General features: G+C 42.0%; 3 protein-coding genes across 3 annotated transcripts; all 3 read left to right on the forward strand.

Moving 5' to 3' along the window:
- Positions 1 to 7,930: 7,930 nt before the first annotated feature.
- On the forward strand, positions 7,931 to 15,432 carry prkab1a (protein kinase, AMP-activated, beta 1 non-catalytic subunit, a). Its single transcript, XM_084035673.1, has 8 exons — positions 7,931 to 8,041; positions 9,700 to 9,882; positions 9,974 to 10,143; positions 10,531 to 10,624; positions 11,051 to 11,165; positions 11,448 to 11,581; positions 12,235 to 12,303; positions 13,917 to 15,432. The coding sequence occupies exons 2-8, from the start codon at positions 9,733 to 9,735 to the stop codon at positions 13,992 to 13,994; spliced, it is 810 nt and encodes a 269-aa protein (XP_083891799.1). The 5' UTR covers positions 7,931 to 8,041; positions 9,700 to 9,732; the 3' UTR covers positions 13,995 to 15,432.
- Positions 15,433 to 17,963: 2,531 nt separating this feature from the next.
- On the forward strand, positions 17,964 to 19,839 carry LOC311029965 (phospholipase A2-like). Its single transcript, XM_084035389.1, has 4 exons — positions 17,964 to 18,018; positions 18,107 to 18,254; positions 18,758 to 18,891; positions 19,668 to 19,839. The coding sequence occupies exons 1-4, from the start codon at positions 17,970 to 17,972 to the stop codon at positions 19,799 to 19,801; spliced, it is 465 nt and encodes a 154-aa protein (XP_083891515.1). The 5' UTR covers positions 17,964 to 17,969; the 3' UTR covers positions 19,802 to 19,839.
- A 2,405-nt stretch (positions 19,840 to 22,244) lies between these two features.
- Positions 22,245 to 22,880, forward strand: LOC311029737 (phospholipase A2-like). The gene is made up of 3 exons (XM_084035030.1): positions 22,245 to 22,399; positions 22,479 to 22,612; positions 22,750 to 22,880. The coding sequence occupies exons 1-3, from the start codon at positions 22,293 to 22,295 to the stop codon at positions 22,866 to 22,868; spliced, it is 360 nt and encodes a 119-aa protein (XP_083891156.1). The 5' UTR covers positions 22,245 to 22,292; the 3' UTR covers positions 22,869 to 22,880.
- Positions 22,881 to 23,628: the final 748 nt, after the last annotated feature.

A 23,628-nucleotide genomic window follows, 5' to 3' on the forward strand; every position in this document is an offset into this window, starting at 1 on the left:
GATCTTGTTGCCGAATGAGCTGCCCACCAGCCACAGCACGTAGCGTGGAGGTTAAACCAGATGGGTTTGATCTCGTCCTTCATCCTCCTCTCTGCCACAAACTCCTTCACTCACTGCAGCATTGTTTCATGTTGGCAGCCATTAAGACTCCTTTATTTGATTCTTGCTGTAAAACAAAGCAAAGTAAAAAAAAAAAAAAAAAACATCTCACAGAGTCAGCTGTTAACATCTGCTCACATCAGGTCTCATTTCATTTGGCAAAACCCTCTGTCCTCACATCAATGAGAAGCCAGCTTTTCTTTATCTCAGTTTTTTCCAAAATTGGACATAGAATTTGGAGAGTTCCTGGGAATCAACATGACGGAGGACCGGAGACCATCACACGTATCCACTCTGGGCAGGAAAAGGCTCAGCAAAGGCTTAACTTCTTAAGAAGGCAAAATCCCTGTGTCAAGTTATTGTGAACTTTTGTAGAGGAGCAATAACAAACATCCTGACTGGCAACAAACTGATAAACCTGCATGTTGCACTGCACTGGCCTTATCGTTGGTCTTCATGCACATAACTGTATGGTTGCTACTCTATGTTATGGTTTTATTCTGTTCCGATTTAAAATATTTTAATATTGTCATATTTGTAACCTTAAATCTGCCACCTTTTTAATCATCAAATGCATGGGTGACATGCAAGACTGAAAAGATGGACAGGCATAGCAACTGTAGCTCTTAGGGCTCATTGCAGTGGCAACTAAGCATTGGATTTAAGCTTGTTTAAAATCCAGCTCGTTATCAGCTCCCTCTATGTGGTCGCCTGAACGCTCCACTTCTCAGCTGCACCATCTCGTGATTACACAGATACATATCACAGAGGTCAAAGGGCTTCCGACGTTAACCTTGCCTATACGAGCTCAAACATATCATGTTTGTGATCGAATGTCATGGCCCTGGGACAATCCGAAGAGGTCATTGTAGAGAAGAGTGTCTGCTCAAGCAGATCAAGAGGACATAACCTGGCCCTTGAAAGCAGCATGGCCCTTGGACCTTTCACCTTCTATTAAAATGACAAAAGGATCTCATAACACCAAGGTCACCTTCTCACTAATTAGATTGCCAGAGAGAGAGAGAGTGAGGTGGACAGAAAGTGTTCTTTGAGCAGTGCTTTGCAGCTTCGAAGGCTTGTCAAGCTATAAAAAGCAGAATTGGAAGTAATGAAAGGGATGATGCGTTGCTCTGTATACTAAGCTGTAGAACAAAGATGTGTCAGGTGCTCTTGGAAAAAATAGGACGGCAATCCAGGCACTCCAAAATAGAATTAAACCAACAGAGTGGAAGGAAATGTATGTGTATATATATAAGCCTATATTGACATGCTATGAATATAGGCTTATATGTTCCTGTCCAAAAGTGAATCAATGGGATTACATAAGAGCTTTACAGTTTGAGGCTTCTGAGCAGTGACTAAATATCTAACACATGGGGTGAGAATGTGATGTATGATGTTTAAAATGTTTTTTTTCTGTGTAATCCCATCCTAAGGTTATTTTGTATTTTCATCATTTTTGATTTGTCTCACCTGTCATGTTATAACCCATCATGAGGTCATGTGATCGCCTCTCATTTGTGGTTTTCATTATATGAAACACGTGCTGTTTGTTATTAGCCCTGAGAAAGACCAAGTGGTTGAAAAATGTTGACTTTCAATGATTTAGCCACTACAATTATATTTCAGAGTGCCTGATTGCTTTCCTGATCATCCTCAAATTAGTGGAAGCCAGACAATGCAGTTGGATAAAGCTTCTTCTGCCTGAAGCTTGTCTGACTTTTCTTTATCTGTCAGTAAAACAAATCAAGAGAATGTCAGTAGCATCTCGCACAATGTTAAACTGAAGGTTGCCCAGTAAGAATGGGAGGGGGAAACACACACACACACACACACACACACACACACACACACACACACACACACACACACACACACAGTAGAAAAGGAGAGAGACACAACAGGAAACAGAGATAGAAGGACACAAAGAATTAGAGCGAGTGAGTGGGAGGGAAATCGTTTTGATCAGGATCTTATGTAATTGTTTCATAACAGATTCAATTGTGGAGTTCTTGACCGGGCTAATTGCTGCATTAAACGCAGAGTCAAATGTGAAACTTGAGCTCTGAATTATTCCAAGGCTGTCCCACCCAAATAACCTCACAAATGACTTGGTTAATGAGATTGTGTCCAGCCTTGTGATGCAGCCTTCGTCTTCATGGGAGATTCAACTTGTGATTGAGTCTTCAAGTCTTGAAACAAAAAGTTAAAAAGGGTTGAAAATGAAGCAAGATTGAAGATTTTCTAGAATAAAGTGTGATTTTTCAATATGATGTCCACATTTTGTGGGTTGTTTTCATTCGATCCCCCAACACAGCTGTGGTCATTGCAGACACGTCTGGGCAAAGCGGGAGAGGCATACGCCACCTCCTGTGCAAAGGTTGTGATCAAACAAACTTCCCGGGAGAAAATGCACACCTCTACGGAAACTCTGACTCATGAGCTCGTACGTTATGGAGACAAATTGACTCCAGATGGTTTAGGTGGTGAATTGAAGCTGAGAGGGATCATACGCATAACGATGCCTCTCACACATTTCATTTCACTTCATATCACACGTTACTCGTAAATCCACCGGATCATAAATATTCAAACCACAAGCAACTTTACCATAACAAAAGTTGAATACATAAATAATGATCAAGCTTCCATTGATCCCCGGGGAGGGGGATACCACTCATTGACCTGCTCACTTTGAAGGCAATCAGTCTGATTGTTGCAATGATTCAGCCAAACAAGCCATTAATCAGCAGGATAATTAGGCTGGGATGGTTGCTGTGGATGAACTTTCACGAGTTTCTTTGTATTGACCGTATGGTTGAATCCTGGCTGATCCACATGCACATGTTGATTTAAAGATTTATATAAGGAAGGTGCCCATTGGTAGGCATAAGGTTTTATAAATGAGAATATTTCCTGGCGTTTGTACATTTCCCCATTTGCAGTCATAGTGAGGATCCTACACACTGTTATATGAGAGTCCTGCACTCTCCTGAGTGCACCCTTCTATTTTGGGTCATGGGTTTTGTGATTGTCTGCTTTGTATTAAGTAGTCCCGTAGTCCTGTCCTTTTGGGTTGACCTCAGTTCCCTGCCTGATTTGGGGCTTTATTCCTTATTCTATCTTTTAACCTGCTTTAACCTTCTCTGTCTCTGTTCTCAGTGTCGGCGTCCACTACTATTCCTGAACCGTGACAGAACAGCCTGACTATTAATGGACACTGCAGAGGGATTATTTGAGCGTGAACTATGTGACCAGGCTTGTTCTCTGGTGTGTCTGCATGGGGAGGGGGGGTTAAGTCCCTGGAGCAGTGGTGTGGTGGTAGTTGATGAGGTGGGTGTACTGCTAGGTAGATGGGTAGGTCACAGAGGAGGAAGTGGGTATACTCTCCCATATATTCCAATGGCTTTCTGGCTGATAGGTGGGTATACTGTAAACCACCAGAAAAAGAAGTGGGTATACCCCGTATACCTGCGTGTACCCTCCACTACACCACTGCCCTGGAGTATGAAGATACTGCTCTGGCTCGCAGAGAGGGGAATAAAAAGCCTTGGCTGAGAAACCTTCTACCTGGCCCCAGAATCTCAGCCTGCTATGCCAGCCTCCAACAGGTTAGCCGGTGCCAGGACCCCAAAGATCCCAAGCCTCTGCTGCCCAGTCACATAATCGACACCCAGCCAAACCCTGAGGTGATTGTCCCCACCGACGTCCTGTTTGTTCCTGACTCAGCTGCCCTGGCTGCATCGGGGGTCCAGTCAGTGGTCCGACTGACACCTGCTCCTCACGAGCTGCAGTAGTCATCAAATCTGTGTTGCTGCAGTCTCCTGTCCCCTGGTGGTTCCATTAGGTGGCGTTCTCTAGATCGTGCTCGAGAGGGGTCCTATCTTCTTGGTCAATTCCAGTGTGGTCCCATCTCCACAGCCGTCCTCCAGTGTGGTTTCGCCAGTCGGCTCCTGCCTGAGGTGCTGCACCCTGACTGCCTCCAGGTCACTCTCCGGAGAGGTTCTGCCCATCAGTGCAGCCCCCAAGAGCTTTCTCTGTCAGTTTGTCATCTCACTTTGCCTTAATCTAGCCTGTTTCTCAGTATGTGAGTTAATTATTCATTAAATCAAAACACTGGCGGCTGCTACCTCGTCAAGGGTTCTCTGCTTCTGGGTCAAAAACTGCTATTCCTGAACCGTGAAAGAGAGGCAGACATTAAAAAATAAATAAAAATGCATGTTCTCACATGTCCTGACAGGACTTAAAAACTACTCTTTCTTTGAAACGTGAAATGTAACATTGGACGCCACACTCTGGTTTTAGCCTGAGGGTATTTATTGTATCAAAGAAGAAGACAGCACTTATATTCTCTACAAATAGACATTCAGCAGCACTGTTGCATATCAGTTTGACAGAGGTGTCAATGGAAGCATCCATTCAACAACATTCCAGTTATTTTAAACTTCCAGAAGCCCAAAGCAAATCTTGACAAGGCCAATTGACGTATCAAGCAAGCAGTGTAAAACTTGCAGACAAAATAAGAGATATTTGGAAGTTCCTGCTGTGCAGTACATGTTTTCGGGATGAGGCTGGCAGGGTACTGCATTTTTCTTCTAGTCAACAAATCCCAATCGTTGCTCTGACCTGTTCCAGCATTACCATGCATGTGAGAACTGTAGGTTTTCAAGTCAAATAAATAATTTTGCTGCCATAAATACTAATGAGAGAACTCCCCGAGAAATACACAATTTAATGTTAATGTTAGTAACGCTGAACAAAAAGTGCCCACAATTTGAAGAATTTACAGAGCTTTTTTAAAAGTGAATCTATCATGTTATGGTTTATTTCAGTAGGAACCAACGAGACAGGGACGTCAGAAAGCATCCAACATTGTTGCTTATGGGTTTAATGGAAATTTGTTTTGGGAAAATATAAAATAACACCCATTTTTCCCCTTTGCAGTCCAGGCAAGATAATTGATAAGGAACACTTGCATGAGCACAAGTCTCACAACTCCCGACACAAGTGTGTTGCATCATGCACAGGTGCGAGTCTGTAAGATTGGCAAGGCAACACGTGTGAGTCTTTGAGTCATCCCCCCATGCGTAACCCAGCAGAACTCTGCAGTGTAACAGAGAGAGTATCGGGGCCAGCAGCTGGCCGAGGTGCTGTGGCTGCTGCTGTGTGATGGCTTCACTCCTCTGGGATGAGTAATGGTAAACAACAGTGGCAGTGTGGTCATGGCTCTGGGAAAGCTTCTGCCAGAATGGAGCCGCAGTGAAATGTCAGCACATCATTTACATCACAGAGTTCATGAGGCAGATCGTTGGCCAATACCGTATTTGTAATGAGGCTGTGAGAGCTCCCAGTTTGGGCTTTAGCTTCAGAGTGGATTGTTTTGTTGGTATAAAGATCGAAATTCTATATCTTAATTATACTTGCTTTGAAAGACGAGCAGGCAAATGGGGACAGAGAAAATAGGAGCTCTATTCACATTGGATTGAATAAAAGAAAAGATGGCATTCGAAGACACAACAGGATTCAGGGTCAACTCTCTCCCACCTCAGTCCTTGTGCTACCATTGCCAAATGCTTTTCAACACATCAGAACTAACAACACGGCATACCGTCTCTCCAATCTTTTTTTAGATCCACCTCTGCGTACAAGCAAGAAACATCACAGCCCACCTCCACCAGCCAGGCCAACGTCTTCCTTGGTTCCCACTCAGTCTCCTCAGCTGTCGTGAGCCAATTACAGCCGCAGCCGTCTGGTTTCACGCCTGGCTCTTGGATTTTGAAACCTCCTTTGATAAACACCCTTGACAAAGGTCCATTGGAACATGAGCATGATCCATGTGTGGGATCTTCTTCTTTCTCAAGACATATGTGATACATTGCGACGCACCTGCAGATTGTTGAATGTGCGAATATCTCCTGTGAAAACAACAAATTTGTTGAAATACTGAAGTGCTCTCGTGCAAGTGTTGCATCTCCTCTATCGGCACAAAAACATGCACATATTAATCATTTTGACACGACAGTCGTCTCGTTTGCACATGTCATTGCAATATAATATTTTCACCCAGATAAAAAGTCATCTGAGAGGAAACCCACAATGTAAGCTGGTTATTACAAGGCATAAAGGCTGTGAAGGGAAAAATTAAATCCTAGTAATTGAACACCCGTTGTGGACTGACATCTGTGTGCTGCAGTCAACTGTGACCGTGCCCCTAATTTGGGGCTCTGTTTGCTGTGACATTGTAGATAACAGGGCCAGTGACATGTCGATTCCTCTGTTTTTAAATGCTCCAGTGGAATCCAACCTCCTCCCTAGTTCACACATCTCTGCTGGACACCTTTTTTTTGTTAGCTTTATTTAGCTCCTAAGTTTGTGTCAGAAGCCCCCCTGTGTGGCTGGAGGATGTTGGAGTGCTGTTCGGGGGGGGGGGGGTTGATCATTAGTTCTATTAAATCTGTGTCGAAGTTCGAGGAAAATAAAATTGGTGCATTTAGGGAATGGCGGTGGGGAGACAAAACAAGGATCAGAAGATGGGTTTCTGATCCCTGAAAGAAAAACACTGATGGCAAGAGGGATATACAACAGCAGCTATTGTTTTAAATATTAATTTGTACTGCATGTGTAACAGCTTGAAATACAATATAACAAAACTGACAAAGAAGGGGACATTTAAACAGCACCATTGTAACATTGATTGTGGATACACTCCATTAGGTGTGTCTCTTATGGATGCTGGCTCACTGGTACACTTAAATTGGAAAATCGTTAATGATATTGCACTTTTCCTGCTACGACGATTCAACATACGGGCTCCATATCGACAGCACTGCTCAGGGCAATGGTGACCACAGCAAGCTGTGTGAGGTTTGGCAACCGACTCGGATCAGATTGAGCAGCTTGACATAAGAATTAGTGATGCGCTACATCATCCCATCTCTACGGAGCATGATATTTGAGGCATCACAGAACTTCCAGGAAACAAAATGCGGCCTCGAAATTTATGAAGGACCTTATGAAAAGGCATCGTTACAGCTGGACCTTCATAGTTCAAAGGCCACGCTAAGACCTTTCGTGTGAATGGCACTCACTCACCGCACGGGATGCATTGCTGAACAAACCTGCGGTAAATGTCAAGAATGGAATAAAGCTGGTGTTGTGTTCTCTTTTTCTATTAGGAGACTAAATTTAGCTGAGGGTACTGTCGCCAGCTGGTCATTAATCAGTGGTATGACAAAGAACAAGAGTTGAATATAAAATACACTTTACTAACGATCCAGGGTGTAATATGCTACCCTATGCAATATGTAGCCCTATGCAATGCTCACATGCATTTGCATGTCCTTCTGTCAATGTCTTCATTGTTTTATTGTCTATATATATTCTGATACAAAATATTTATAAGCATTGACACTTTTTCTGGGTCAAATTATTCTCAAGTGTCTTTTGTATTGTTGCACAGGTAATGCGGATAATAGTTGGATTTTATACATATTCCTTCAAGTATGTCAGTTTTTTCATTAAAAAATGCATTTATTTGTAGCCTACATTAAAATGAAGGCCCACCCTTTTGTCAGCTCACTGCATGCAAACAGAGCTGTATTTTCATCCTATGTCACTGTACTTGACTCACGCTTCCATCTAGTGTTGAGCACATACAATTACATCACAGAGGGCTGCAGCAGCCCTTCATGTAATATTAAGAAATACAAAGACTGACACTGAACTGTTTATACAATGGGAAAATATTGGGCAAATTGTGTGATTATTCAGGTGTGTATAATCAAGTGTACGCTATTTTAATGTATGACCCACTGCGCATGCGCAAAGGGAGGCAGGGGGGCAGGTCTGTTCATCGTGACCAAATGTTTTGTTTTCTGTCCCCGGCGAAATGAAATGGGTCAAATGAGCTAACACGGGCACTACGACGGTGAACGCTTCTCAGGTAAAACGCGAAATAATGTCACGTCTGTATTTAAAAGTCAGTGCATCCATTGTTTAGCATGACGTCACTGCTGTGCAGCATAGTATCACTGTTTGGGTAAACATAACGTCCAGCCGGCGCTACAACACACCGAGGCTAGCTGCTAACTGACGTTAGCTTTAGTGAACCATGTAACGACAATGCTAACGTTACCTCCTATTGCCACTCCGGTATTATCTCAAACTAAACTACCCGCTGTCCACTGAATACAGGCGGTGTAAGCTCTAACCCTACAAGAGATAGTAACGGAGCGTATCTTCTTGCACACCAGGTTTTAGGACGAGATAACGTAACGGATAGCTTTGGCTGTTGGTGGCTAATGTCAACAAAATGTTGCCTATAATGTTAACATAGCGGGCATGAAGCCGCCCGAAGCCTAACGTCACTCTGCATGATATTAAACGTTACATCCGTTATGTAGTGTTATCGTCATTAACTATGATGTAACTGTAATATTATCAGAACAGCTTCAAGCAGTACCGTTACTTTCCTCACAATCTTGACAGTATCAGTAACGCCAATGTAACTCCATCAACAGTAAACAGGAAAGCCCTGGAGTATCGACTTATATTCGTTACTATCCAAGTTATTATAAAACCACACAAGTATTTGTGCAATTGAACACCAGCCCGCATACAACCCTGACTCAGACACTGAATACATTTTTCCTGTCACCCTTTTGTGTCACCGTAAACTAAGTGTATTTATTAGTGACACATACATAAATCACACGGTAATGATTGAATTACTAAGGAATGTCTCTATCCTTTCCCTTTTGAAACACTTTCTAGTTGTACACAACTCAGACTGAGTTTTTTCAGTGTCACCTCTGTTACTTGGTTTCAGGTTCTGTTACTCGGTTCATTACACAAAAGGTATGAAACTGAATTTGCAATGGCTGGATTGTCCTGCAAATAGGTGATCCATTACAGTAAATGACATACTGGCCTGAATATTTCAAGGTTATGTTACCATTGCTTATCACTGCACTGCATTACTGCCATCATGGAGCAATAATAGAAACAACATAAGTAAAACACAAGATGAATATTAATACATCTCTGTTGTGATGGATTTCTATACGTTTCTAGTTTCTTGTACCTTTTAAAAGAGAAGGTGTCATGCTGAAATACATGTTATGTAAGGATAACGTTGAGCTTAACAAACCAAGATGTGAAATTACAACTATGCAGGCCCCAGGTGGTGCATTAAAAATACGTGTCCACTGAGCTATTTAGTTCAGTTTGGTTGCAGGGATTATTTTATTATCATGCAGTTTTGTTCATAAAAGGCAAACAACTGGTATATTCAACTGTCAAGGCTTAGTAAAAAGTGCCCTCTCTGCAGTGTAGTAAATTCTATATTGTTCTGACCATGCTGCTTGTAATTTGCCGCACATTGAAGTGAACTTATTCTCCTGTCGCACATTGTAAATCATACTAGATAGGAAGACGAAGAAGTAATTTCTTTTTCCATCTTTCTCATTTGAGTGATGAGGTCTTAAAAAGCTACTTTTGTCGCCAGTACTCCAGGAGCCTCTATTAATGATTAATTGCCTAATTTAAAAATATAAAAAAAAGGTCTTCTCTGAGCTGCTGGCTGGCTTTTTCAACTCACAGTGACCTTGTACCACCCGACAAGAAGACAAAGCTATGGGGAATACAAGCAGTGAGAGGGCTGCCATGGGCCAGGGGGAGAAGGCCCAGCGGAGGGACAGCCGAGGTACCAAGGAGGGAGGGGGGCCAAAGATACTGATGGCCAACCCAGAGGATGCAGAGTTGTTTCACGGTGAAGACATTAAAGTAAGTCGTGCTGCTGTCTCAGAGACATGTTTGGCATTGGAGACATTTAACATTGGCTTCATTAATGGTGGTTGTTTGATGGGGGTTCTAGGCTCCTCTAGGAAAAGAGGAGTTCCTTGCATGGCAGCAAGACTTAGAAGCAGATGACAAAGGGCCAACTCTAGACCGACCAACGGTCTTTCGCTGGACTGGAGATGGCAAGGAGGTCTTCCTGTCTGGATCCTTCAACAACTGGGCCAACAAGATCCCCCTCATCCGAAGGTGAGGGAGCGTCCTGAACTCTGTGGGATAGTGTGTTTTCAGAACGGGAAAATATTTGCTATTTTCTCATTTCAGCTCATAACATTCAAATACACATATTAAGATTGTTTTTCATGAGGCAGTTGGTTTTTTGAATAAAACTGGTAAATAGATACTATAAATTTCACTGCATCTCTAAGTGCCTGCAAGTCATTTCTAGATCCAGGTTAATGACTTGTTCATTATATGCCCAAATAAAATGGAGGGCACACACATTATTATTATTATTATTATTATTATTATTATTATTATTATTATTATTATTATTATTATTAATGAGGTTGAAGAGAAATATTATGTCAACTCAACTTGTGTGTCTAATGTTCCCTCTTATCATCTTTGCCAAAGTCAGAACACCTTTGTGGCCATTGTTGATCTGCCCGAAGGGGAGCATCAGTACAAGTTTTATGTGGATGGCCAGTGGACCCATGACCCAGCTGAGGTCAGCATTGCATGATTCATTTGTGGGGCAGTAGTTTGTAGTAATACCAGCATTATGTAACTGCAGCAAGTGGATATTGTAAGGTTTTAATTCTGACTGCAAGCAGTAATCTGAGAGGTAATCTCTGTTATACTGTGTGTTGAATAAAAGAACATTCATATATCTCTGGAGAAATGCAGCACATTTAACATGTCCATATGCAAAATGTATAATGACAATTAAATTGACTTCATCACGTCCAGTAAACTAGACAAATTATGTACAAAGGAACATTTTTGAGAGCATTGAAGTTGATCAGCGGAACTATTGATCAGCTGTAAAATGCTTGTTAACAGTGGTTATTCATTACATAAATTATATTGTGTCTGGGTGGATTATACTTCTGTGATTTAGTTGTGAATTTGATTGTCTCATGTTTCCTCACAGCCAGTTGTAACCAGTCAGTTAGGGACCGTCAACAATATCATCCAGGTGAAGAAAACGGACTTTGAGGTGTTCGACGCTCTAATGGTGGACTCACAGAAATGCTCTGACATGTCAGGTAAGTGCTGACAACTCTTTTTAATGTCTGTCCTGTTAGATTATGTAATGGGTAGGGCAGGGTCCTTAAACTGGTCCAATATTTTTTGTTATTTGGCACAATATGTGGCACAATGTCAAATCCACGGTTCATATCATATCTAATTATTCACCATGATGTTCAAGGTAAAGTTCCATTTTAAATGATAAAATTCAGTCATGATTTTTAAAACAGAACCATGTTTTAAAATGATCTTCTGTCTCTGTCATCCTTTCACTCTTGCTCTGCCTACCCCCTCATTAGACCTCTCCAGCTCTCCTCCTGGGCCGTATCACCAGGATGCCTATGTTCCGAAACAGGAAGAGAAGATTAAGTCTCCACCCATCCTTCCACCTCATCTGCTACAGGTCATCCTCAACAAAGACACTGGAATTTCTGTAAGTAGCAGTGATGCAAGTATTTCCATGGGTTCCCAAGCATTCTGGAAAACAGTTGACCAATTTTCCTGTGATGGAAAAACAAATAGAAAATAAGAGATAGTCAAATGTCCTGGAACATTCCTATTTTCCTTCAGCTGACAATGAACCACTAGTCTATCAGAGCTTTCCAAAACAAACCTTGCCAAAGCTTAGCCATGTTCAGGTTCATATTAATGTTCAAATGGTTGTTTTTTATTGGCTTCTCTCTAATATGTTGTGGAAATGCTGTGAAGTGCAGGTCAAAAGGTTAAATGACTAAAATGAATCTAAGTTACATTATCTTTAAAATATCAATGCTGCCTGGTGACTGTGGTACCTTTTATTATTCTATGATCGAGTTGCCATAATTTCTAAGCATGGTGCAGATTTCATAGGTAAGTTATAGTAATAGACTGCACATCTTTTAAATCGGACTTCCAAAGAGAGGAACATATTCCTGTATGATGCATGATCACTGAAAATTAAATTAAATTGACAAGAGTGGGAACCCTGATTATGGATTTTTGTTTTTCTTATTTCTATTTGGGCTGTATCTGTCACATCAACATGCATGCACTTGAAATAGTCAACATTTTTGATCAATTCTCTTTTTCTGTTTCTATTCATGTCAGTGTGACCCAGCATTGCTCCCAGAACCCAACCATGTCATGCTCAACCACCTCTACGCTCTTTCTATTAAGGTAAGGTCAAGGCTCATGTTCACCCAATCACACCAAAACAGGATTTTGTGTTTGCCATCTTCAAGCATGTGGCTTCTGAAATGTGGCAAAACTTTCCGTGGTGGCACTTGAGAAATGAGCAGCTTTATTGGCATTTTTAATCGAAACTGTGAGCTGCTGCAGCTGTTAGCGAGCTTGCAGATAGCTTGCACAGCAGATTGTATCTATGGAATGCCAACAATGATAACAAGCTGCTAATAGAGGAGCTGAAGGACAGATACTTATTTTTCACACACATTGTGGCAGGAAAAACAAGCTTAACATGCATGTCAAGATATAAATACCAACAGCAGTGTCAGACAGAAAATAAACTACATGCATACACACATCTCAAACACGCACAGTATGAGTTGGCAGCGTCGGTCTGGAGTGACGGTTTTGTCTCTCTCCAAGGCAACTCGGGTGTTCCTTTGTTGTTTTCCCGAGTTTTCATAGAGGCGCTGGTAATTGGAGAAGAGCAGATCTGGCCCCAGGCTCGATCAGTTGTCCCATGTTGATTTGAAAATTCACAAATCAACACGCTGACTGTCTCGATGGCTGACAAATGCTGCTAAATTCATAGCTACGAGGCTAAAATATGCCTAATGGAAAGAAAAATAAAAGAATGAAAAGGGCACTACAAACAAAACTGTTGTGTGCTTTGCATTATAAGTGTTATTATTGGACAGAGTGTTGGGACATTTCAGGATTCATTTGTTAGGCATGACGAAATAGGTTGAAATTCTACACCACTGAAAACCTGAACCATATTATAACGCCCTCCCGACCAATAAGCATAGCACCCATCCTCTGGCTCTCATTCAGGTAAACACTGTTAGTGCTTTTAGCACTTCCGCCATCATTTGCACTGTGTGCAGTGTTAGCACTGTTAGTTGTGAGCCATTGGCTTAGCTGTAGCCATGTTGAGTTGTTGAGAGATAATAAAATAAAAATGCTCCTATTCTCATTTATAGCACCTTTAAAAATGATCCACTTAGAGGGAAGCAGAGGAATTGGCCATGTTTTACAATAGATTATTTTCTCTCACAATGACCTCCATCAGTAAAGCTGCACTGCTTCACAACACAAGCCCTCCAGTGGTTTCCTGGTAAAAGATCTTTGAAAAGATAGATTCATATTTTTCAAGTCTCTCTCAATACTCACAAGCCCAAATGTACAGTGAATTTCTTTATGTAAAGCTATCCTTTAATCTAAAGGAGCAAACAGATTGTGGATTTCTTCAATAGTTGCTTAACAACAGTAGACTCGGACACTCTCGTCCTCTCACCGCAGCCGCATTGGTCTACACGGCCATCAGACAGGTTTTGCCAAAAGAGGAACCCACATTGAAGGGATCCAAACATCCAGCTCTAACCAAGGCTGAAGTCTCTCTATGAAACATTATATTGTCTCATTGTCGATGGGGATTTGTGGGCAGAGCTGGTTGTCGAGAGTCCCACTAATCTGTGGTCTGCAGTATGGTGACACTACACATGGTCTGACTGATAACATGATTCCCATGTATCTCAGCTGTAAGCATGCATTTCATTGTTTTCATGTTAATTTTTCCTCCATGTTGTCTTTTTCTGTCCCAGGATGGAGTGATGGTGCTCAGTGCGACACATCGCTACAAGAAGAAGTACGTCACCACCTTGCTGTATAAGCCGATCTGATTGAAGACTTTTTAATCCGGTCCAAGTGTGTTTAACTCTACACGGAGTGTACAAAATATAAGCTTCACCTGTTCTTTCCATAGCATAGAGAGTGCAGGGGAATCCAGGACATATCACCCGGATGAGAATCGCAGATTAAGCTACGGCGAATAAGAGAATAACAGCTCTGAGATTATATTTTCTACACTCACTGTATATCCAGTTATTGTACACATCTGTTTAGGATTCCAATCCTACATAACCTGCCTTTATGTATTCACTGATTGCCCTCTGTGCATTTCCACAACACTATCTTTGCTTCGTAGACATAGATAGGCAGTAATCATGACTTTGGTCAAAACACAGAAATGTGATGAGGAGTCGGGCTGGGCCAAAAAGTCCTCAGAAACGTGAGGCTGCTGTGGTGTTTCTGTGAGAACAGACAGCAGCAGCACAATGAAGAATGTGAATGTTGAGGTCAAAGTAGGAAATATTGCACTGCTGTAGTTCTCCTCTGTTTTCATTTGCCTGTTTATTTTGAGAAAGTATAGAGTTTAATTTAGTGATAATGAGAAAAGCACACACTTTTTTTATTTTGGTTGATGATGTGGTTTGTTTTCTTGTCAAAACCCTGTTGCATGGTTGTGGTCAAGAAGGGCAGCTTGTTAGTTCAGGTCAACATAGTTTAGACATAACCATAAGTTATTATTTTGGTCTAAACTTCCATTAGCTTTGCACTATGAGAACAAAGTTTATTTTTGATGTAGAATATGCATACAGTGTATGTACACTTGCAACATGACAATGTATGTGAAGACTTCTTCCTTCTGAACGACTAGATTTCCTGGTCTTCACACTGAATTTCATCGTTTTGCTTCTTTTATACAATGTAAATGCATTTCAACAAATAAGACTTGTCAACGTGGCATCAGGGTCTTTAGTAGCAGCTTTCAGATGGTGGATGAAAAAAAGACATAACGAGGAACAAAATATTGAAGATATTTGACACTGAAATACCAGGAAGTAAAAGCCAGTCATGTGAACCACAACACAGATTTTTGACTTTTTTTTTGTAGTTAATAGACTCTGTATGTGTTTTGTGAAGTCTGAAGGAAGGGAATGTGTTTGAACTTAGAGGTAGTTTCATCTATTTACATCAATGTGTCACTGTCAAACATGGGTACTTGGGTGTAAGTTGCTTTTAACAAATGAGACAATGATTTCCGTTTGCTTCAGGCCAGTAGAGGCCGACAATCTCCTCCGTTAAGTTCTCGTTAGTTTGTGTATCTCCTGCTGTTATCTCAGAACTGACAAGCTAATAATGTATTGATGTGAAAATGCTACACGTTGAAATGAATTGAGTTATCACAAAAAATGTTGTTGATCCTTTAAACCATGCTGGTCTGCACACTTTTGTCCATTGAGAGATATTTCTATTAAAGATTAAGTTGCAAATTAATATGCAGTGTGTTGTATGTTTCACCATGATGTAGTCACAAGTCAGTGATAATTCACTTTCTCAATTGCTGGTCGATAATCATTTTTACACACTTGTATTTACTATATAAAGAAATACTAAAAGACCATCAAGCAATCATTCAGTTTGGAAATGCTTATACATAAATGCATTTCACATTATGAAGCAGGGCAATTCAACTACACTGTTCAGGGGGGCACATTTTCAGACAGCTAAGGGACCGGGGACCAGACAATTTACCTGACTCCCAGACCGATCCGATTCTTTTTTGTATTTTTGTTTATCGGGTACCGTTTCTGACATACTCTCCAGATATTACACAGATCTTTCTTCAAAACACAGAATAATCCGTCCCTTACCCAGGGAGCGTGCACTGGTCTTAAACAGTTAGGTTGAGGGTGCTATGTAAAACCAAACATGCACCTAAAAATGTAATATTGGCAGAAAGAGTCCACGTAACCATAGTAACTCACTCTCACTCCCTCGTGCGTGTGTGCAGTGTAAGAGGAGAGGTAGAAAAGTGTTCACAGTACACGTGTCAGTGAACACTTCGCTCCCAGCCTCTGACTTCTCACCATTCATATCACCGTTGTTCTCTCAGTCTGGGATTTTCCGCGTCCCCGTACATATGGCGGAACATGTCAACCTGCGGCCTCTCGTTTATCTCCGTACTGGACATGAGGGTGTGACGCGCTGCTGTGTGCTTGAAGAGCATTACTCTGTACAGACATCACACACGGATCTTATCAATGACCTATGGCCCCTTTTCTAAACCATGATTTAAGCACAAACATTACAGAGCTGACATGTAGAGACAGACAGGTAACCAGTCTATCACAGGGCTGACATGTAGAGACAGACAGGTAACCAGTCTATCACAGGGAGACATGTAGAGACAGACAGGTAACCAGTCTATCACAGGGCTGACATGTAGAGACAGACAGGTAACCAGTCTATCACAGGGCTGACATGTAGAGACAGACAGGTAACCAGTCTATCACAGGGCTGACATGTAGAGACAGACAGGTAACCAGTCTATCACAGGGAGACATGTAGAGACAGACAGGTAACCAGTCTATCACAGGGCCGACATGTAGAGACAGACAGGTAACCAGTCTATCACAGGGCTGACATGTAGAGACAGACAGGTAACCAGTATATCACAGGGCTGACATGTAGAGACAGACAGGTAACCAGTCTATCACAGGGAGACATGTAGAGACAGACAGGTAACCAGTCTATCACAGGGAGACATGTAGAGACAGACAGGTAACCAGTCTATCACAGGGAGACATGTAGAGACAGACAGGTAACCAGTCTATCACAGGGAGACATGTAGAGACAGACAGGTAACCAGTCTATCACAGGGCTGACATGTAGAGACAGACAGGTAACCAGTCTATCACAGGGCCGACATGTAGAGACAGACAGGTAACCAGTCTATCACAGGGCCGACATGTAGAGACAGACAGGTAACCAGTCTATCACAGGGCCGACATGTAGAGACAGACAGGTCCATCCTGCATGTCTTTGGACTGTGGGAGGAAGTCGGAGAACCCAGAGAGAACCCATGCTAACACGGGGAGAACATGCAAACTCCACACAGAAGGAACCTGAACCCGAACCGGGACTCAAACCCGGGACCCTCTTGCTGCTACGACACCACCGTGCAGCCCACAAGTATAAGTCTTGCATTGAAAATACAGAGCATGAAATATATAATCAGGAAAATGTCCTCAAAAGTACTAAAAAGTAAAAGTACTCAATGCAGAAAAATAGCCTTTTTTAAATGTTATATTATTCATGCATTATTGTAAAAAAAAGATGTTTTTTTTTAAACAGCAACCAATGATTATTTGAATTATGGTTTAATCTAATGATTATTATTTTATTTCAGTAATGGATTCAAAGTTGTGTTTGTAGACTAGTGACAAATGCAATTAAAATGACCCAAAATTACACCATCACTATGTTTGTTTGGTAAAAGCAATTGTACAACATTACGAATGATCTAAGTAATTCAAACATTGTTTGAGACCATGAAAACCATTAAATGTTTGGTATTTTTGCATGAAATTGTTAATTAATGGCCAATCATCTCAGCTGTACCAGACATTTCCATAAGTCTTGTAGAAGCATGCACTAGCATGAGAAGAACATACTCATGGAAGCTTACTTTACCAGAATAACACAGATAGAACATACAGTAGCTCAGCCGAGGCTGATGACATCTTTAAAGCATTTAATGAGTCTTCAACATAACCTGGACCCACGCTGGTACATCTAGTGCCCTCACGTGTGTCCAAGAGACTCAGGGTTCAGGGTGTGTGGGAATTCATACCTGCACCTACATATGCTGCTTTGTGTGTCAATCTCAGAGTCCATACATAAGGGAGGCCAGCGACCTTGTGTAGCATGAACAGCTGACAGGGTAGCTCTCAAGGTCCCATTCTATATATATAGAGAGAAAATAGGGTCTGAGCGAGAGCTCTTCTGTGACTTTCCCTCATACTTCCAGGATGAATCCCCTCCATGCTCTGATGCTCCTGGCTGCAGGCCTCTCCGTCGGTGAGTGACAAAAAGCTGTCCCGCACGGTGGCTGTGAATAGATGCAAGGAATGTGTGAATGCAATTCTGATTTCTTGTTGTGCTTCAGCTCACTCGTTGGACTACAAGGCACTGAACCAGTTCAGGAACATGATCCTGTGTTTGATGCCTGATAGCTGGCCTGTTATGGACTACACCGACTACGGCTGCTTCTGTGGGAAGGGAGGCTCCGGCACACCTGTGGACGATCTGGACAGGTCACCATTCACTCTCTCTGCTTCATCCTCGGACCACGTTAGCAAAAGAAAAAACTAATTCAAAGCCTGTTCTAAGGATGTCATATACCAACGCTGTATTACTGTGCTTTGTGTGTTCGGAACCCTTAGGCGTCTGACTGAGCCATCATTATTAGATTATTATTATTATTGCTATGAGAGTGTAATGTCGATAAAGACAAACTAGGAATTTCAACCAGGAGATCAGTATGCTTGTTATCTGATTTACCTTAGTTTACATACTTATTTTAAACCCATCCACAATGTTTTCCGACGCCTCACACATGGTTGTGTTGCCTGAATCTAAGTGTTTTAGTTTGAACTAAGTCAACCACGTGTTTAGTGGAGCGTCATAGTTTGACGCGCTGGGCTCCCCGCTGTGTTAGAAATGGACGCCAAGAGAAACGTGACCAAGCGTCAAGTATGTGATGAGTTGAGATGGGAGCGTGTTGAAGCTCACCTTGTTTGACTTTTTCAACCTGCAGGTGCTGCCAGGTGCATGACAAGTGTTACAGCGATTCCATGCAGCACCCGGACTGCTGGCCCATCTTCGACAATCCCTACACCGAGTTCTACGACTACAGCTGTGACGAGAACAACCACAAGATCACCTGTGGTAGTGAGTACAATGAAACAGGGCTTTTTTTCTCTGCTCAATTGATCATGTAAACGTGTTCGTTTCTCATAATACCTTCAGTAGATGCTTTTTTTTAACATTGCATCACTATACTATAAGCTGTTGAATTAATCAGGGGTGAATATATATAGAAGAAGAAAACTGCCACTGTCGTAATCAAGTCAACCCTATTCTGAGACGTGGGTGGATTCACAAAGGATTCTGAACGACACAAATAGGTGAAAAAGAAACGTGATTCTTGTCTTTAAATGAGGTAATATGCTTACATTTGATGCACAACTGAGCCTCGCTTCAAAAACAGCCGCATTTGCAAACTGCCACATGCAGTTATAGTGGACTTATTATCGTCTTCAGTGGATACAGAATGTGGTTAAACGGCAGTGATTGTTGCCACGCGGAGGCGTTATCATCTTCTGTTACAGTCTGAAGGTGTGCGTTTGAAAACACTGTCACACTGGAATATTAAATCCCTCTGCACCTCGTCAGTCAAGACCTGTAGACCCTTTTTAATTATCTACCTGTTCTTTGTGCAAAGGCAACATGTATCCTTTGCTACATGGATAGTGGAAGTGTGTGTAAATTGCACTCAGCTGCAAAACGTTGGCTGTGTTTACCTCAGCCGTATCAGCATTCATGCAGTTTCTTTTGTGAATCGGATCGTGAGACATCCTCTGTCAACTCGCTCCTTCGTTTCTATCATTTCTGGGCATTTTTCCCCTTTGGTAATTACAATGCACTCTCTGCTTTATCCTCCTCAGACAAAAACAACAACTGTGAGATGTTCATCTGCGAGTGTGACAGGAAGGCCGCCGAGTGTTTTGCCAGAACGCCTTGGAACCCCGACCACGAGCACCTGCCCAGCAGCCAGTGTCGGAGAACACCAAACCATTAGATATTCATGTTCAGGCATGAACTATGCATTTCTTTGTTAGTTTTTTTAAAAGTGGCCCGACCGGCGGACCTTTGCTCTGTGTCGTCCCCCTCTCTCTACCCCTTTCACTCTCACGCTGTCCTCCCCATGAATAAAGGCAAGGTCAAAAATAATATAAACACATTGAAAAATAAAGTGTCTGATCAATTTGTTGAGGCTCCTTGGTGAAAAAGAAATGGGTACGTTGACCAGTATGTTGTTAATTTGGTGGTTTATTTAATCAGTCATTCCCCCCATGTGCTGAATTACTCCTTTTGTGTTTGGAATTGTGGGAAATCATTCTGAAAATAAAGACAGTTTTATCTGCATCAGTCATTTTACCTCACATACACTGATGGACTGATAATTCAAGCGGCAACCTTTGGTCCTGAAAAATGAAGCCATTGCATATGTGCATTAAACTTGCATTATCTCTGCTGGCCATCAGGGGGCGACTCCGCTGGTTGAAAAAATAAGTCACATTGCATGGAAGTCTATGAAAAATGTCCCTACTTCTCACTTGGTTAATTATCTCAAAATAAAACATTGTAAACATGAGTTTATGGTCACAATATCTAGTTTCAAGTCTTCTTCAATACAATACGATGTTCATTTAGTAAATTATGGTCCATTTCGGGTTAAAGAGCTTGTGTTCGCCACATCCACCTGTTGCTCCTTCACATTCCAAATATGGTCACTTCCTTTCACTGGAAGATCCAAAATGTCTGGAGGCTTCTTAACTGTAGTCCATAAAATAATGGATGACTACGTCCACTTCTTATATACTATCTATGGTATAATCTGAAGTTACCATAGTTACCATAGTTGTGAATTCACAAATTTGCTGGAAAATCAGACACATTCTCACAGCTGCTGTACATCACATGTGCCTTTGAACACTTTGCTCAGCATTACAACTGTTCATAAGTGTTGGATTTATGGCGGAACATGTCAAGTTACAGGCTGCATTTGGTCTCATGTTTATCTCCACATTGGTTGAAGGGTATTACATAACTATGACAAAAAAGTGTAGATTGCTGTCCACCTGATGATCACTTCCCCCTTCATACATATTGCTACACTTTTGACAAGGCAGATAAGACTAGGAAGCGTGGCCGTCTGTCCGTGATGCACGGCAGTCACCCGAGGCCCAGCATGCTGCTGCAACTAAAGGAGGCTTTAATGAGTCAACAAGCACCAGCTGTGACAATCAACTCACCTGGCACTCATGAGCTTCCCCCAACCTGCTCTCTCTCCGGCAGCCGAATGCCAACCACGATCACCTCAATGAAGACATTCATCATCTCCACGAGGGCTCACAGCTGTCCCACCATCAAGTCGTCGAGGGCTCTCTCGCAGACATTTTGAGCCGGTCATGCACACTTTCCATAAGTCAGCATGCCTGAGGGAATTACCCACAATTCATATCACTGGGACGTGAAACCTGGAGGCGTAAAGAGAGTAACATGTAAACAAAGAGGACGGCACATGGGTGTCCAGCCTGGCATATTAAAGGTTGCGTAGGTGATTCTATTCAGAAACACTTTATATGTTATATTACTTGAAATCCTTGTAACTTACCGCTAGCAATGAAAAAATGAAATGCTCTGAAACTTTATTTAAAATGTCATCTGTGGCCGTGGAAGGACTGTAAAAACCCTGTCAAATCCAAAAAGTTGGGCGGAAAATAATTGGACGGCCTGTGTGTCTGTCAATGCTTACTTCCTGACTCTGCCGATCTCGAGCACTTGTTTGCCATTCTGGGGGAGGAACTTTAGCAGAGATTTGGGGGCGGGACTTTTTCTGTTCGGTGGTGCGTGTCAAAGTCAAATGACCTACTCTGCCTTTAAATATACACAGAGACACTAACATTAAGGATTTAAGATGGTAAATAAAAAACTTAAGAAATCAGAGGAATGCAAACATAGGTTATATCACACAGCTTATTTATTCATCAGCCATTCATTTTCATTTTGCTTTATAAATAAATATATTTGACAATTTCCTTTCGTATCGTAGATGTTCAAATCAGGCAAGGCAAAATAAAAACAAATACAATTGGACATAACATGTTTTGGCCTTATCGAGATAATGTGATACTTCACTCTATTTGTATTTACACCATTTCAAGCCCTTGCAGCCACTCACACTCAACCATTAACCAGGTGATGTCAGACAAATCCTGAACCTTCAGGGATCCTTTTGATCGAGGGGACATCCACGTTAAGAGTTTCGACACTGTGAGAAATGTACCTGCTTTAACATATGCTGCTTTGTGAGTATGGACAGCTGATTGGGCAGCTCCCAAGGTCTTCTACTTGATATAAAACAGGGTCCGATTATGGAGCGAGAGCTTGTGTTGACTTCCAGGATGCATCCCCCCCAGACTCTGGTTCTCTTGGCTGCAGGCCTCTCATTCTGCTGTGCTTCAGCTCACTTGTTGGACTACAAGGCACTGAACCAGTTCAGGAACATGATCCTGTGTGTGATGCCTGATAGCTGGCCTGTTTTGGACTACGCCGACTACGGCTGCTTCTGTGGGAAGGGAGGCTCCGGCACACCTGTGGACGATCTGGACAGGTCACCATTCACTCTCTCTGCTTCATCCTCGGACCACGTTAGCAAACCTCATGAATTATTGGGCTTTTCAAACCTGCAGATGCTGCCAGGTGCATGACGAGTGTTACAATGAAGCCATGCAGCACCCGGAATGCTGGCCCATCCTCGACAATCCCTACACCGAGTTCTACGACTACAGCTGTGACGAGAACAGCAAGAAGGTCACCTGCGGTAGTGAGTACAACTAAACCAAGGGACTCTCCTTCTGTTCCCGTGACAATCAAACTCATATTATTCAAATGTTTAAACGATTCCAGGAATGTTTTATGGGCCTTCTGTTAATCACAGAGCGATCTCTGCTTTATCTTCAGATGCAAACACCGAATGCGAGATGTTCATCTGCGAGTGTGACAGGAAGGCCGCTGAGTGTTTCTCCACATCGCCTTGGAACCCCGATCACGAGCACCTGCCCAGCGACCGCTGTCAGTGAAGGCAGCGCAGATAAATCCCTTTTTATATATGTTGGGGCCTTCAGCCTCTTAAAAATATTCACGTGCACCTTATGACAATTAATTATGTGATTTTGGCGAACCATCCATCATTTGGTGCGACATTGGGTTTGTAGTAAACACATATTGATCTGCATCTCTGATTATGCCTCGCATGCTGTCAGAGACCTTGCCTCGCACCTTTCCCTTTCCTCGTTTGCAGGATGAAATCGGAAGCACAGACTGTCCTGTTTGCTTCCTATATTATATGTGTTATTTGCTTTTTATGAAATAATAATAATACAAAAAAAGAAAAACAATGGTTGGAAATAAAAATGCATATTTTGGATGTTTTATGTTTGTGTTTTCTAGTGTGTTTGTATGTGATTTTCTTTGATATAATTCTGTGACTAGGCAGATGTGAATGCACAATCTCCCCGCCCGGCTTTACCTGAAATTCAAGATTGATCACAACAAACCTGGTGTGATCTCACTAATAACGACCATTATATAACTTCTGCACAATGGACAGTTCTTAATTCATTTACCGTGCATAGAGAAGGGAAGCTGAGTAGGTAAGTGACGTAAAAACTCGGACACGTAGGCTACGTTCACACCGCAGTTACAAGTGACCTGAACCTGATTTTTTCGCTCATATGTGACCCATATCTGATTTGCTTTTGACAATGTGAACAGCACAAGTCGCATTGAATCGGACATTTTCTAATCAGATTCAGGCCACATTTAAATGTGGTACTGAAT

This window comes from Eutrigla gurnardus, assembly GCF_963514095.1.
Source record: "Eutrigla gurnardus genome assembly, chromosome: 19".
In the NCBI taxonomy this organism is placed as follows: Eukaryota; Metazoa; Chordata; class Actinopteri; order Perciformes; family Triglidae; genus Eutrigla; species Eutrigla gurnardus.